Source organism: Scophthalmus maximus, chromosome 12 (assembly GCF_022379125.1).
Source record: "Scophthalmus maximus strain ysfricsl-2021 chromosome 12, ASM2237912v1, whole genome shotgun sequence".
In the NCBI taxonomy this organism is placed as follows: domain Eukaryota; kingdom Metazoa; phylum Chordata; class Actinopteri; order Pleuronectiformes; family Scophthalmidae; genus Scophthalmus; species Scophthalmus maximus.
The window spans coordinates 11,713,097-11,729,815 of NC_061526.1; the positions used below are offsets into that span (position 1 = coordinate 11,713,097).

The 16,719-nt window shown below is 41.9% G+C and overlaps 1 protein-coding gene across 1 annotated transcript; it reads right to left on the reverse strand.

The window, feature by feature from the left end:
* Positions 1-1,766: 1,766 nt before the first annotated feature.
* On the reverse strand, positions 1,767-16,686 carry LOC118290250 (serine/threonine-protein kinase 38-like). Its single transcript, XM_035617794.2, has 14 exons — positions 16,315-16,686; positions 13,534-13,673; positions 12,440-12,491; positions 12,209-12,331; positions 11,683-11,766; positions 11,453-11,576; positions 10,246-10,400; positions 8,893-8,995; positions 8,661-8,722; positions 8,275-8,392; positions 7,923-8,046; positions 7,592-7,687; positions 7,405-7,496; positions 1,767-6,413 (listed from the first exon to the last, which is right to left on the reverse strand). The coding sequence occupies exons 2-14, from the start codon at positions 13,665-13,667 to the stop codon at positions 6,289-6,291; spliced, it is 1,392 nt and encodes a 463-aa protein (XP_035473687.1). The 5' UTR covers positions 13,668-13,673; positions 16,315-16,686; the 3' UTR covers positions 1,767-6,288.
* Positions 16,687-16,719: the final 33 nt, after the last annotated feature.

The window sequence follows — 16,719 nt, forward strand, 5'->3', positions numbered from 1 at the left end:
GCACTATGGCTACAAAGGTTTTTCACATTTAAAGGCGTGATGAAGATTTCAGTTTCATAAAACCACAGTCCTATTCCACAGACATGAAAAATACATTTAAATACACTCACCAAACATCAAAGTAAAACAAAAGAAATAATGTGATGCTAGTGGAAGTAACTTTATACAAGTGCCTCTCCTCCACAGTTAAGTTTTGACCAGCAGCATTTAGTTATGTAGTATTATATTTAATCATTATTGTCTGCTTTTTTTCTCCTCTTTCTCTTTTTTCTCCTTTCTCACTTCCAGAAGGGAAACTCCTCTTCATTTTTTTTTTATCATGCACGTCACTTGCAACGGGGTAAGGAAAAAAACTTGCAATGGGAGTCGGTAGAGTCAGGTTGGGCCCCCTCAGGAGGACAGGAAACGTGCAGATAGAAAAACAATAATAATATATATATTTTTAATTTACAGGATATTATAGACATTTTGAGTTAATATAGTAGAGATTTGATAGCATTGTGTGGAGGAGCCACCACACAGTCACATGTAGCTCGTGCTATGTGGGGAATGTCTTCTATTGCTGTAGCTTGTGTAAGCATGTTTGAACTCTCTAGTATACAAGATACTACCACACTGTTTTATAATTAGACAGATTTGTGTGTGTGTGTGTGTGTGTATATATCATGCCAATTTTTCAATTAAAAATATAAATCATTTTTTTTTCATTTTGTTTTGTTTTCCAGGCTTTTTCCAAAAATAACACACTGACTGAAATATTATAGCTGTAGGCCTATATTATGTATGTTGGCTACTACCGCACAAACGAGGTCAGGGGAGGTTAGAGACACTACACTATAGGGACTTTGATCAGGTGAGTTCACCTCGGTTGTTTGCTTGCAGCCATAGCCTGGTTTCTTAATGTACACCAGAAACACGGTTTCTTAATCGGGGGTGAGGGATTACGAGAAACCCGGTCAACACAGCTAGATTTTTTTTTTTCTTGGGGGAGAAAAGAAAAAGTGGAATTCTCGGCCGTCTAGCCACGTAACCATGTTTGTTCCACGTGACTTGGAGCAGGACAGATAATTGTGTTGACATGACATGCTGCCCCCGCAGCACATTGCAGTTACAATCTGAGTGAAGTATTTCTCAGAGCAGGAAAAACAAATCAAACCCAACTGTGTGTAAAGAGCGTGTTGTAAACTTGTCCAACCATTAGCAAAATTTAAATTTAAATTCACTTTAAAAGAAAGTGATTTTTTCACTTGATCAATGTGCTTTTTAAAGATTATTTCTTTTTTAAGCAGACATGCGCATGTAATCATGTAATAGAAATCATCAATCAAACTTGACAGAAAGGTTTTGACGTGAGAACAGCTGTGCACCCACGAGCCACAAGTGTCCATTCATGATCAGCTGGATGATGCACTGATGCGTATTAAGCGCTCCCCCTAGCGGCCAACTCGGCATAGTTGTAGCAAGATGACACATTGGTGCCCTGAGGAGGAGGGATAAAAAAAAATCTTCATTGATAAATTTTTGGATTAGTTGACACATAAAAAAGGGTGGCAATTTAAAAGTTATGTAGTAGAAGTTTGATCAAAAGAAACAATGCCGTTCATGTATTGAAAAGAATGACACTAATAAAAAAATATCAGCTCCAATTTAGTATATACTGTACAGTAGTGTCTCTCTCTCTCTGGTCTTCATTTACAGCACCATCCAGCCGTGTTTAAGACCCTCCTGCCTCCCTCCCTCCCTCAATAAAAAAAGATACCTAAAACTTTAAGTGTTTAATTTTTTTTATTATCATTTTAAGCATTTTATCTACATAAAAAATCACCAGTGTGAATGAATATATTAATGAGCCCTCCCTCCTTCATTGTCTACCACAATATGTACACGTCGTTACACTAAAACACCTCACAACATCGTCCTGGCCTGCAGAGAGGGTTTTTAAACCCTTTCACAATTCGTGGGGGGGAGGGGGATTCAAAATGATGAGCCAAGTCACTGCGCATATGAGGTTCCCGAGGCAGAAAGGTTGACTATTTACGCCTGAAACTAGAGGCTATATGGGAATGAACCATTCATTTGCTTTTATATTTGACTTTGGTGTCACTGGCTTTTTAATTTTTTATTTAAAGGATATGTACATCATCCTTGCTCTTTGAGTTGGGTAAATGTATTCTCTGAACATCCGTTCATGACAGATTCTGTGATGTTAATACGACCAACGACACATTGGGAGAGTCAGAAAGCTGGTTTGGTCGTTCACAGATGAATCGTCGAACACTGTTTTTCCAGATCCCGGAACTCTTCTCAACCTTGTGGAAATAATGAAGTCACAATAATTTAGCTCCTCTTGGATAAAGTGTCACAGCAATGGAGTTCAAGTCATCTTGTATACTTTTTCTGCACACAGACTTGTGATAACAACAAAAGTGTAATAATTTCTCTATTACAAGCACAGAACATGAGTTTGACACCACAACGAGAAGCACAGAGTATCTACTTCATGAAAATTTCTTCCCTTTTTTTTGTCACCTGTAGCTTCATCACACAATCGCGCACGAACAATGGTAACAGTCCGGCTCTGAAACTGAAGAGGCTCTGGATACAGCAGTTAGTGTCCGTGTACTCCAATGATTAGACACGGCCGTGAACCCTGAAGCGGTAGCCATCAGCAAAATCCCCCATCGTGCATCTGTCCTGCTACTTGTACTGATGTCAGGCCAAAGCTTTCTGCAGCCTGGTCATTTGTTTTTGGGTTCAACCCAGACATTTGGATTTTTATCACGGGATATGGCACCGATCAGTCTGAACCAGGTTGTCTTTCTGATATGATCCAGATTGGTTTGCATTTATTTCCCCCCCAGACATTTTCTGATTTCACTGAGCGTAAGCACAAAATCTAATTCTTGAAATCACCTTCAAGATAAACATGAGGAATAATAAATAATGTTCCTGGATGAGTTAAGGTTAAAGATATATATTTTTTTTTTAAAAAGGCAAGAGGCTGGGGTAGGTGTATTATAATAAAACACTAATATTTCAAACACTTACTTCCTCCATCAGTTCCTCTAAAATAGCAGCACAGATGGTCCAATGTGAGATGCCTGTTATGGCTACAGCTAAACTTAGTTCATGTATTTCCTGTCCCTCCATGTACACTTACAGCTTATCTCGCATCTTGACACTTAAAGGACGCGCCGACTGACAAACGTCCGTCTTGGTAACACTCACTTTCTGACAGTGTCGAAACAATAATAGCAAATTAAATGGAAAACAGTTTTTTTTTTATTATCTAAAAGGTAGTTTGAAGTTAAGTGCAGTCAAGCGACGGCTACACCTGAACGCGTGTTCAGATCACGACGTGTGACGATCAAAGTTCTTTGGTAACTATTTTTTTTCTAGCGCTGTGATTGGTGACAACTCCGAGCGGATGTGATGATTCCCTTCTTTGAGAAAGAGAGGCCTATACTTTCGAGGCTTTAAAAGAAAAAAGTATGAATGGAAACCTAATTAATATCAACTCAGACATTTAGAAACCTCAAAGTAAAAACATCATACACGTATCTAACATATCCACGACATTAATGTGTTCTTACCTAGTTTCTCTTCGTTTTTTTTCACTTGCCAAACAAAGACCATTTGTTCGATGCGTTTGCCTTGACGCAGTAGATTTTTATGATCCCCTCTCTAACCGATAAAAATAAGCTTTTGTCTATACTGCCTTTGTTTTATCACTCTGTTTTATCACTTCTCTCAACTCACAGGTTTTATCACTCTAAGTATAATAAACATGACGGACACACCAGACCTTTATGTGTCCTCAGAGAGAGGAACTTTTCTTACAAGCAGACTTAGAACGCTGAATAACTTTTCATTCTCTTGCTGTTCTGTCTCTCGTCGATATTTTTCACTAAACCTTATTATTGTTTCTTACTTCTAATTAGTTTCTCATTACATCTCTAAAAGATGTGGTTAAATAAATATATATATATATAAAAAGGCACTTTGCATGTTATGTCCGTCTAAGGAGGAAGCGATCGGCTGTCCCGAGTGATTGGAATTATAATCAGGGGAAATATCAATAACTGAAGCACTGGTCGAAACTAAACAACTGGCTCCAAAGTGAAGTGACACACTGCAGCAGTTTGTTAGGCGATGTGAAAGATCAAACGGATGTCGAGCGCAGGGTGAACTGCATTCAGGTGTTTCTTGGCAACAAGTTGTTCCTCTGTGTGAGAAAAGCAACACCGCAGGAGGAGTTTCGCCCACTGAGCTGACACAGAGAGTGTCACCACCATGAGGGTTAAAGGATGATTCCAGCATGATTTTAGTTTTCACTTGTTTGTATTATATTCTGTATCATTTCAACAATTTTTAAATCCTTTCTAAAAAAACACTCACTCACTGAGCTTCAGTCACTTCAAAGCCGCATGGAGAAAAATGAATGTTGTAGATGTATTATTAGGCCAAACCAACCCTAACTAGAGACATTGTGTGATGGGATCAACCAGCTGCCACGCCCGTCAACATGTTGACAATAATTACCACATTATTAAATGAGCACTCAGTCTTCATTACTGAATTACTCACCACCCGTGGGTAGAGCCACGCGCACCGTTGAACTCTGCCTTCAATTTTATCTCAATTACACACCTGTGACGTGTCACGACTGTGACAAAATCTTTCCACCCACTTCCTGTCCGACCTCATTCGTAGATCCTGCTACAGTAGCCGTCTGTGACACAGTGGTGCCCTTGGGCTAAATGCTTACCTCAACACAGTATGTGATGCTTTGCAAGTGCAATGTTCACCATGTTCAGCACAATAGTCTAGTGTAAGGGCTTGCTAACATTTGATAATTAGTACATAAGCAAAATAGCCAGGCACAGCAGAAGCTGAATACCCTAATGTTGCTTTCACACCGGACGCGTCGCGAATTATTTGCGTGAGTAGATAACATACAAGTCAATGCAAAGACGCGGCAAGACGCAAATTTCGCTTCATTGAGTGGTGCGACGCGGATTGTGAGAAATTGTCGTTAGTCACTTCGGGCCGCTCGATATTTTTCTAAATGTTTGAACTTCAGCAAAATATTTGCGTGACGCTTTGACGCGATAGCCAATTAGCGTCGAGATCCACCCTCCTTCACTGTCGTCAGACGTCCTGTCATTGTATCAGGGATGGAGGATCACTACTGTCGCTGTGTGTGTGCAGCCAGACTGGGTTGCTATTTGCATCGTGACTGGGTGAAGAAGGTGAGGGCTTGGCAGAAAGGCAACGAGGAAGTGTGTCTGTCTTTGTCTGATGACGCGAGTTAGCACAACTCGTGCGAGCAAAGCGATGCGAAAGATTTGCGTCCAGTGTGAACACACAATCACTTTTAGAGGTGTTGTCAATGATGGTGGCTGATGAAATGTTCATGACAGCAAGATTATTAAAATTAAAATGTCACTATCAAATTTCATGGCAACACATCCTATAGTTATTGAGCTGTCCCTACTGACAGCTGAGTTTTCAGTGGCATCAACTAGCATTTGCAGACTAGCATGTTCCAAACAAAGAAAGAAGTCGCACTGCCAGTATGTCCTGACATGGAAGCTGAAGCTGAAGGTTGCATCAGCCTCCACATCCTGACAACCACAACCCAGTCAAGATGCCTCTGTCCAATAAACTGAAGCTTTTGTGAACTGGAGCAGTAGTAAAAAAAAAACACTAGAAATCATGCTGGAACTATCCTTTAAATCTATGAACAGCAGGTGGGTGAGGACGAGCGAAGGGTTCTCACCAATAATCCAGAGTTTGACTACAGTGTATAGAGCATGTCTTCGGTATCAGGAATTCTTTGCATCGTAAGCCAATTTAACCACCAGTGTAAAAATGTATATCGATGCAAAGATGTTGAAGCAGTGATTCGTCTTCAAGCCTCACCGTTTTACTGCCTTTAGGCAGTGAAAAAAAAATCTCTCCAAAAAGCAATGTGCCGCCGAACATGCAGATATGCTCAATTAGTGTCCTACTTAGTGAGGTGGCCTGAGAGCTATGGCTAAAAGACAGCACAGGAATACGATATAAACAACCGAGGTAATGCGGTAATGCTTTTGGGAGTTCTCGCGGTGGCTGAGCAGACCTAAATGAGTCGCGATGAAGGTTAAATTCAGACTGAGAGGCTGACTGACAGCTCAGCCTTCAGCACCAGCAGGGCTCCAGGGCCCGACCCTGTGTCCGTAAACGTCTTTTTTTTTTTTTTTTTTTCCTTTCTCCTCTACAACGCAAGTCTCCCTGTTGAGCCCGTCAGGCCTTCCCTGCCTTCATGTATATGGGGATGGTGCCTCGCTGAGTCAGACCCTCGAAACGCTTGTACGTGTAGTTGAGGAATACCCAGTCCTTGGACTTGAAGTCTGGCTCTGTCGAATTGGCTGTTCACAAACACAAAAAGAAAAAGAAAGAAGAGATTATTTGATTGTAATTTCTACTTGTAAAGAATGCAATGTAAATGACAGGCCAGTACAATGATTTAAAGCCATTATAATAAGCTGGGGTTTCTCAGAACTTGCATTAAATGTTAAAATGATTCCCTTTGTGGGGCTCAATAAATTCTGTGGCTCAGGACGTAGAGTCGTTCGTCCGCCAACCTTCGATCCCAGCTTCCGCCAGTACACATGCTGTTGTGTCCTTGGACAAGACACTTAACCCTATCTTGCCTCTGACGGCTCTTCTGACAGTGTATGAATGTGACAGAAAAATGCGTGGTAAATAGCAGCGCTGTATCAATGTGTGTGAATGTGACTTTCCTGTAAAGCGCTTTGAGTGGTCTATATGACTAGAAAAGAACTATATAAATACAGTCCATTTACCATTACTAACCAAGACTAGTGTTCTTAAAGCTACAGTGTGTAATATTTAGAAGAACTTATTCACAGAAATTGAATATATTGTCAATAACTATGTGTTCATACATGTATAATCACTTGCATCAAAGAACCGATGATAATTCATCAACTTTTAATGAGTTAAATAGAGTAACATTAGGTGGACTGGATCTCCGTGTAAGTCGCCATGTTTGCTACGTCGTGTTGCAAACATGCGACTCGGGAGGTCGGACAAAAATCACCACCCCAACTTTCGGGGTCAGAGTTCCGGGGTATAATGAAACGCATCATTAAATACGGTTGCAGAAAAAACGGTCCAGAATACGGCGCATTCGCGTTAAATTTCCAGCGCTGCTGGAAACCAGAAATGGAATTAGCGGAGCACCACCATAATGTGTCCCCTGTCGAGTTCTCAGTTGGTTGCGGTTTGCAACTTCACCACCAGATGCCGCCAGAAAAGTGCAAAAATTACACCCTGGGGCTTTAATGAAGTTTTTGTCCCTGCAGTTCAGCCAGTAGAATACTTCATAAGACAAACCTGGCTGAAGGATATCCGATTCAGGGAAGTCATCAAAGTTGGAGGTATCGTCAATGCTCTTGATTTCAATGGAGATGGCTGCCGGCCGCTCCCTGTGGACTCAACACAGAGGGAATCATGGACAGGCTGAGGAGGACGGAAGTACTTCTTGGAGAGCAGAAGGTAAAAAAAAAAATGCTTCCCGTACCTGATGTGCTCCCAGTCCACCGACTCAAAAAACTGATGACTCTTGATCTCCTCCACACTCACAGCACCAACTCTGTTCTCAGCGTCAGTGCAATACCTGAAACACACACACAGCGGAATTATCATTTGGAATTATCACGTTAACGCCGATCCCTCTCTGCATTCACTCTGTAGCTCGCTCGACTAGCAGGGGGGGAAACTGACACTGAAAGTGTGTGTTCTGCGCCGAACCTCGGAAACATACAGCCAACATACCAACATACCAACATATTGGTTTTTCTGGGAGTTTGTTAAGGGGTTCGTCTTCAAACAAAAAAGGCACCCGTACGTACTTTAATATCAAGTCTTTGGCCCTCTCCGAGATGGGCACTTCAGGTGGGAAGACAAGGGTTTCCTTCCAGTTCATCACCTTCCTGTACGTCTCCTGCGGTGTCTCCGAGCAGAAGGGTGGATAACCTGGACAGAACCAACAAGGATTTTGGGGAAAAGCTGGTGGTGCTAAAAGCTAATTTTGCTCATTATCAACTGTCATTTGATGAAGGCACAGAGCCTTGCTTGTATTGTACAGTACAGTCTAAATGATTTGTGCCATCTACAGTGTCATTTTTAATTAATTTGGAAATGATGCCAATTCCTGCTCATTTTATTTTATTCAAAATCACATACAAACGCATGCATGCTTACCAATGAGCATTTCATACATGATGACACCCAGAGACCACCAGTCACACAGCTTGTTGTAGCCCGTCTGCATGAAGACCTCAGGAGCAATGTAGTCGGGCGTTCCCACAGTGGAATAAGCCTGAAAGTCACACATAGAAAGGACTGATGATGTAGCAATTCTCATTTCGTTAATGTAAAGAATATACTTTTCTATATTAAAGCAATTTAAAAAGTTGTTTTGTCATTAAAGATGCTCTTTACTGGGACTATAACAATACTTGGTTGAAAAAACTAACACATGTTGATTGATATGTACCAAGGTCTTCCACGTCACCATGCCTATCTGTGTGCTTCATCACATTCAGTTTCTCAGGAATACCAGTGCCAGTAAAACGCCAAACTCTTACCAGCTGCCTGCGGTTCTTCTTCCAGGTTTCTGCTTTCCTCTTGGAGTTCATATTTTGAAAAGCTGCAGCAAAGGACACAGTAACAGGCTCCAATAGTTACAGTACATGTTTGTGAAAGAGATCGAAGCAGCATCTCCCAACAATTTCTTACAATGTCCAATAATATACATCTGTTTTTTTGATCTGGTCACATTAGTGCTCGACTGTAAATCGTGGGTGATGTTGAACTCACAGAAATCACTGGGTGGGTTGTGCGTCAGGTTCCTGTAAAATTCTGTGCGATGAGCCTTCTTCAGTCCCGTGCACAGACCAAAGTCTGACAGCTTCACGTGACCCTGTGAGCGAAGAGACGTTTGAGACATCATCTGCAGGAAGTCCTCATGCTTTACCAGCCATGGGGCCAATATTGCAGCAATATTATTTGTGCGTCTGTGTGGAGATTTGTGTAACGGTATCTCATTCCGTTAGCCTGGGACCCAGACGAATTCTGGGAGCTCATTTAAATACTCTGCCAGAATACGGTCTGGATCCCCTCCATTGAGAACTGATTTCCCCCGGCAGAAAACTTGCCGGTCCAATCATAACGGACTATCTGATAATGGGCGGGGTTTATACCACGACACGGACGGAAGCGAATTTTGTAAACAACCAAGGCTGCCGCTAACGAATGAGCATTTGACTCAAAGTACCCGATATTTTCAAATTTCTCCCACAAAGACGGCAACACTGGTTTACAGACATTGTGGAATCATTATTACAGACTATCTCTGATCTAGTCTGTTGACATTTTCGCATCGCTCTACATGATTGGTCTGCGACCGTTGGTAAAGCCTCTTGGGAATCTAAAATGAACCGAGAGGTTCTAGACCAATACGTATTCGAGTATAGGCTAGCAATCTGTGTGTGCGTGATCAAATTTGTGTCTGTAATAAAAATCTTCAAATGCGTGTATAGATCTGTGAATGTGTAGATTTCTCATCACTTTTCGAATGCATTTTGTAAATGCGAATAAGGGAGCGCTGCTGGGCATTAGAGTAATGTTAGAGAGGAATTCAGGGGAAGTTGGGTACAGGGCAATTTTTAGTAGTAAACACAGGAAAATGGCAGATTGCTAACTATTTTAAAAGTGCATACCGCCACCTATTGCGCAAGACTGTGTAACATCATGTCATTTACTCGAGCATTAGAAAAGTGAGGAGGAATTGCAGCCTCGCTTGCCTTACCTTAGCTCAGGGTAAAAAAAATAACTGTGGACGCAGACGGATCTGCCAGGACAGAAGTGTCGCAAAAATCACGTGTAAAAACGACGGTCTGCTTGAGTTGAAAACGATGACTTGTCTATATTTCCAGCTGTTTGAGCAATACATTTTCAGCCATTACTATCCATGTACACATTTATATACACATTCACAGATCTATACATGCATTTTCGGATTTGTTTACAGACACACAAATTTGATTAGGCACACACAGATTGAGATTGCTAAAATATTGGCCACATAACAAGGCATCTGGGTGTCTGTCCATAAGCGTGTAGGTGTGTGTGTGTGTGGGGGGGGGGGGGGGGGGGGGGGGGGGGTCTCACCCTAGAGTCCAGCAGCAGGTTGTCAGGTTTGATGTCCCTGTGGATGAAGCCCAGCTGGTGGATGGAGTCAATGGCCAACACTGTCTCTGCGATGTAGAACTGCGTGGCCTCTTCTGACAGAGTGTCCTTCTTCATCAGCAGGGTCATCATGTCACCTGGCAACAAGGTCAGAGGTCATACATTTTCAACCAATAAATTACTTGTTGAACAATGATTTATGACACAGGTCAGCGTACAGTATATTCTGTTCTAAACACGCAACACCTGGTCATTAATAAAAAGAACAATCAACTCATTAGCACAACTCATTGTGGCTAAAAGGACTAAGAGAAAACACTGACTAAAAATGATAACGAAAATATCTTGTTATTGTTGGGATTTTTCTTCTGTGATCATTCTGCTTTTGTTTGATGAGAACTGCAACCTTGATAAAATATTTTTTGTCTCAATGTTCCCTGTTTTCCCAGTTTTATTGAAACTTAAGCAATTCATGTCCGGTGAATAAGCTTGAATAGTAAAAAGCAGAAAACTACCCAAAGTAAAAATAAAATAAAAAAGGTTTAAGTCACAAAAGACTGAACAAAAATCATGTAAATAAAAAAAAGGCCTTTTTTAGGGATGAACAAACTTGTTTACATTCAGCTTTCCAGCAGCTTATACAAATTGTTCCTACAGGTGTGGGAACAAACTGTGACTGCACCCTACAATAAGGACACTACTGTGCATAACATTGTCAGGATGGTGAGAACAAGAAGGTGACAAAGATAGATGGACTGGTTCCTACAGAGAGATAATGAGCCAACACTTTGGACGAGAGGAACCTGACTGAGGCGTCACATGATGGAGAGCAACACAGTCTCCAGACTTAAACCTCATGGAGCTGGACACGAGGCGAAAGCAAAGCAAGACTACATGGGCGACACATATGTGGGAACTTCAGCAGCAGCATTGAGATGAACTTTCAGAACAATATTGGATTTCCAGTGTAGAAAGGACGTCGGTAGCCTGTTCAGCAGCTTGATGCATCAAAAAGTCAGATTTAATTTAGGATTTAAGATTGCGTGATTCCTTTTCTAATATTTATTTGTTCTAAGCTTTTTATTTAAAATTACACTGAGACATTAGACTATGTACATTTCAGTAACAACTGGATATATTGAGGTGTTCTAAAACGTTTTAACTGGTAGTGAAGAAGTGCAGGTCAAACCTCCGGGCAGGAACTCCATGATGAGGTAAAGGTTCCTCTTGTCCTGGAAGCTGTAGAACATCTTGACCACCCAGGCGCCGTCTGCCTCCACTAGAATATCCCTCTCTGCTCGGATATGAGCGACCTGCAGGGGGAAGGGTAGACAACCTTAGACCCTTAGAATACAAACACAACGACTGCAGCAGCGGCGGCGACGGACGGCAGCTTGTCTGTGCTGACAAATGCTTTACCTGTTCCTTTTCCAGCATGTCTGCTTTCCTCAAAATCTTCATGGCGTAGATGTGCCCCGTGTCCTTTTTCTGCACCAGACGCACCTGGAGGACATGACATCACAGTTAAAATGGCAAGGACTGTGAATTAAAAGACAAATATTAAAGGCAACAAGCGATAAAGACCATGAAACAGTTCAAATTAATGGTAAAAGAAAAGGATGAAAGAAACCAGCCATTCAGTCAAAGAGAATTTTAAAGGGATGATTTCCTCAGTTCAGCAGGTAAACTATTCCAGAGGGTCGGGGCCCTGAGAGCAAAGGCCATTGGTCTTTAGCTTTGTTTGAAGGCAGCAATGCATGCAGATATTTACAAAACCGTAACTACAACGCACAGAAAATGATATCAATACTGTGGTAACCCTGTGGTGAAAGTGCATAGAAATGGTGTAGGTGAGAACCACTGAAACCACACACTCCTCCTGATTGGCCTACGCTTGACTTTTTAACACCTTTTCAGCTTTTCCACTCTTTTTTTTTTTATGTACCTCTCCAAAAGCTCCTCGTCCGATAACTTTCAGAGACTCAAAGTCATCCAGGCCCAGTCGCGTCCTCTTCAGCCGCAAGAACTCAGTCTCCTTGCGGGCGTGCTGGGAGCGACGCATTACTTTCTGCAAAGCCCAGAGAGACTCAGTGATTTAAAGAAGTTGATAATTAAAGAAGGAAAAAAATAAACCTTGACATTTGTAGTGAGAATAAATTTTAAAAATATACTGTACCTCCTCATCTGGTAAACCCTCATCTTCCATTGCCTTCTCCAACTTTTTCTGCCTACAATTGAAAAAAAAAGTCATGTATAAGGTATACAAATCTGAAAATACCTGCAAAAAATAAAGATATATACATTTGACATTTTGGAGTGGAAACATGCAAGAAGGGATCAGGTGACCTCCAGCGTGCCAGACCCTGAAAATGAAACCCCTCTAAGTTTATAAAGTAAGTAGGAAGTCATCTGAGGCCAAACGATCTGTGTTACCTGGACAAGAGATCAACTCTCACGTAACATGAGAACATGAGAGGCAGACTACGAGATGCCCCTTTTTGTTGTGTTCACACCAGAGATGAAACACCTCTGCATTGTTACCTTTTCCCAGCGGAGGATGGAGTGATATTTGATGCTTTAAACGACGGCTACATTTACACGCGGAGTAACCGAGTTAACTGGCTGCAGTGTGGTAACGGTCTTGAACAACCTGTACAGCACGACGGAAATGTTAAAGGTTAAATGTTCCAGAGTAAAAAGTTAAGCGGAATAAATAATTTGTTTTTGCAAATGGACACAGTATAGCCTGGATTATTCCTGATGAAGAGCAAAAGATGCAACGAGTTGGGTGTGTTTCTTTTAGTTATTGTTGTGGCGTTTTCAGCCTTAAGGGGCTGTAAGAGATTCTAAAGCAATACACTTGTAAAAATTTGCGGATATTTCCTCAGGGTACGCTAGCTGTCGGTTCTGTGTGTGCGCCGAAAAAAAATCCGGGTTTTCAGCTCAACCCAGGTTCTGTAAACCAAAAAGAAAAAGAATGGTGCAGACCGCACCACACAACACTGTGTGCAGTTTGTAAGCATCACTCGACGACAAGCTAAGAGACGGGCTAGCGAACGGCGCTACGAGTCAGGACTTTAGGTCCCCCATCAAGTGCAGTACAATCATCATTAACAACAAAGAGCTAAACTGGGGACAAAATGCAGCAAAGGGCGGCAGGTTGGAATCGAACCCGGGCCGCTGCAGAGGACTCGGTCCTCAGGTGTATTTCTATGCATTTGCGTGAATAGAGTGCGGAGGGTTTCAGAATCAGTGTAGGAACGGTTTGACCTCATCTCGCGCTCCTCGTGCTGGGTGAGCAGGGTGCTGTAGAAGTTCTCCAGTGTCAGCTTGGCCACAGTCACCCTCTCTCGGGTGTGGTTGCTCATGGGGAGGGTAGCTGCAGTCCCTTCCGTCATGGCCATACTATCCTATTAGAAAAAGAAAACAAAAAAAACGCATATCAGTCCAGTCACTGCTTCTACTAACAATTGGGAAGCTTTAGCATTAACCCATGCAGAAAGCATGTTTCCTCTCTCAGCACAAACTAAGTGGCACTGCCCATTTTCACAAGAATGTTCACGAGAATGTGCGGATAATGATCACTATGCCACTTTCTGGTCTTACTGCTCCTTTTGGTAACAGTGTTGCAGTGGTTTTCAGCAAACGTACACAGGCTTTGCTTTAAATACAAGAGGACACACCAGTATGAGTCAGTACTGCAGCGACAATGAGAAGAACCCTCATGGGTTTCAACCCACATAGACAGCGGTCCTCATGTGGTGGCTGAGAACAACTTATTGTACAACTGTGGTTGTATGTGTGTTATTGTTCGTAGTGTATGTCATATACGGTTAAAAATTGAGAACTCTAATGACATGATCAGGGTTATTTACTTCAGAGAGTTCCCTCCAGAAACATTATTATTCAACCGTTTCAACAGGCTGAGTAGTACGTTGTATCCTAAATTAACTGAGTGGGTTGAAATATGATATTTCTTAACAGATATGAAAAGCTGCCTATTACTAGAGCACCAGAGATAAAAAAAAACAACACAAAAAAACAGTATCAATGTCAAAAATGTTGAGCACAGCATGACAACAACGTGTCTTTTTTGGGCCACCACTGATCAACATGTTGCAGACTTCGTGAATGCCTTCATGTGTAAAACAAGATGAAGATATGTCATGCACTGCTCAGTACTGACATCATGTTGCAGGTTTTTCCAGGTGGACTATCAAATAAAGTGAAAACATTATTAAGTCTGTACTTCTAATGAGCAACAGCTTCATGATGATAAAGTGTCTGCTCTTCAATTTAAAGCAGGGTAATGCCAATGATCAGGAGATATCCATTTATACATTTCAGTGCAGCTCTGGAGCCGATCCCCCAAACTCAGACCAAGAGGAGGTGCCAACGTCAGACCATTGGTACAAAATTATTCTGACCCCAAGAGCATGGACAGGGAATGCGTCTGTTGTTGGCTCATGGTCTGCAGAGTTTCATTCCAGGATCTAATCTGTGGAATTTCCACAGATATTTCTCAGTACGCATTCCTGGGAATTCTTCAGAGTCTTGGATAATGTCAAATTTTTAAAAAAAAAAAATCGATGGGAGGACAGAAAAAGTGCCACGAGTAATATCAGCTGGTGATGTTAGTGGTGGAGGAACAATCACAATTGCAACACATCAGAGCACTTTGTGGATAAGACAGAGCGAGATCCATACATAAAAGTTGGAAACTGACACTCTGGATGAAACAGCGTTAATGATGAAACTATTCATCAGCACAATTCCTTATTAGGAATCATGAGACTCTCCATCACTGTTTGTTGTCATTCCCCTTTCCCCTGAAGGTTGAGGTTGTAAATAAACAGGCAATAGATAAAAAGTGCAAAGAAATAATCGTCCATGAAGTTTCTTCGTGCACCTTACAAACGTCATGTGATGAGGTAAACGATGGCTCAGTTTTGGACGAATTTTGGACGTTTGCGAATACGCACTGTGATCCTTTGGTCATCTTTGACAGGTGACCAGGTATTGCTAGCTAGCTAGCTACAGACAGCTTCAGCCGTTTATAAATCGGTTATGATATTGCACAAGATATTCATAAAATTTTACGCACCACTTTCTGATGTACTTGCACGTCAGAAAGTGACTTCAACATCTGAATACTGCTGAGGGTCAGACTCTCAATGCATTTACATGTGTGGAAATACTGTAACACCCTTAGGTTTGATTGCACACATTTGAAAATGAAGTCAAATTGAGGGAGGAAGATTCAGAGTGGAACTATTTCCCCACACAGCGGGGTTTATCGGTCCGGTGCAGCGACTGTGGCATGTGTGCGTGTGTGTGTGTGTGTGAAAAACCTCCAGACACCCTCCACCCTTTAAGTACTGTAAGTGACTGGACAGGAAACCCCTGCCCTCCTGAATGAAAGGGCTCAGTCATGACACTAAAGAGAGGAATGGGGGCACACACACACAAACACACACACACACACACACACACACACACACACACACACACGTGGAAAAACCTTGAAAGCAAGAAATGTAAACGTTTTGGTATGGGAACAGTGCAGGCTTTATGGAAATATATGTTTTTGTGATAATGCTGTACATATATATATATATATATATATATATATATATATATATATATATATATATATATATATATATACACACACACACACACACACACACATACACAGCTTTTACATGTGTAGCCTTAGCCTTGATAGAATGTGTGTACCTGCTGGTCCATAGTATTAATCTTTAGCCTTGTGTTTCACAGCTAAGCTGACACTTCTCAGCCCCCCTGTCAAACCTCTACACGGTTTAGGTCCGCCACTGCTGCCTCGGACAACGATGACTACAATAGATAACACTCACTGTTGTCATACTTCCATATCTCTCTCTCTCTCTTTCATTCTTTACACAGAAGACTGTCTCAGGTCGACGCTTGTGTTTGTGTTTAGCTAGCTGCTGGTTCTACTAGCAATAAACAACAACAAAAAACCCGGCAGCATAAAAGTAAAAAAAGAAAAAAATACGTATCACCCACCTCCGTGTCCTGCTCCAGCGTCAGTTATTGGCTTGCCGCCAGCCGCGACACAGGCGAACAAATGAAATATTTGAGTTCGTATTTTTCTGCCGAATGTGCAGCCGAGGGGCTACACGCTCCGGTTGACTGTCTTTGCCCTCAGCAGAGACTGTTAAGGCTTCACGGTAAACATCGCCGAATCATAACAAGAAGTCCCCCGACGCTAACAGCAAGCTAACCTGACATCATTTAAACGTATTCTGATATCTTCATTTGTGGATCCCCATAGCCTCGAAGCTGGACGCCTCCGCGGTCTTAATCGCTATGAAATAACGAAATAAGCAGCGCTGCTTCCTTGGCACCGTTGGCTACTCATCACACGTTCTGGGCGAACGCAACGGCGTAAAAAAAGCGCTAGAATGATGT

Coding starts and splice junctions, on each gene's coding strand:
- LOC118290250 (XM_035617794.2), bottom strand. CDS start 13,667: ATGGCCATGACGGAAGGGACTGCAGCTACCCTCCCCATGAGCAACCAC. Junction 11,767..12,208: donor GACGAGGAGCTTTTGGAGAG/GTACATAAAAAA, acceptor CATGTCCTCCAG/GTGCGTCTGGTGCAGAAAAA. Junction 8,047..8,274: donor CATGTATGAAATGCTCATTG/GTAAGCATGCAT, acceptor GGTTCTGTCCAG/GTTATCCACCCTTCTGCTCG.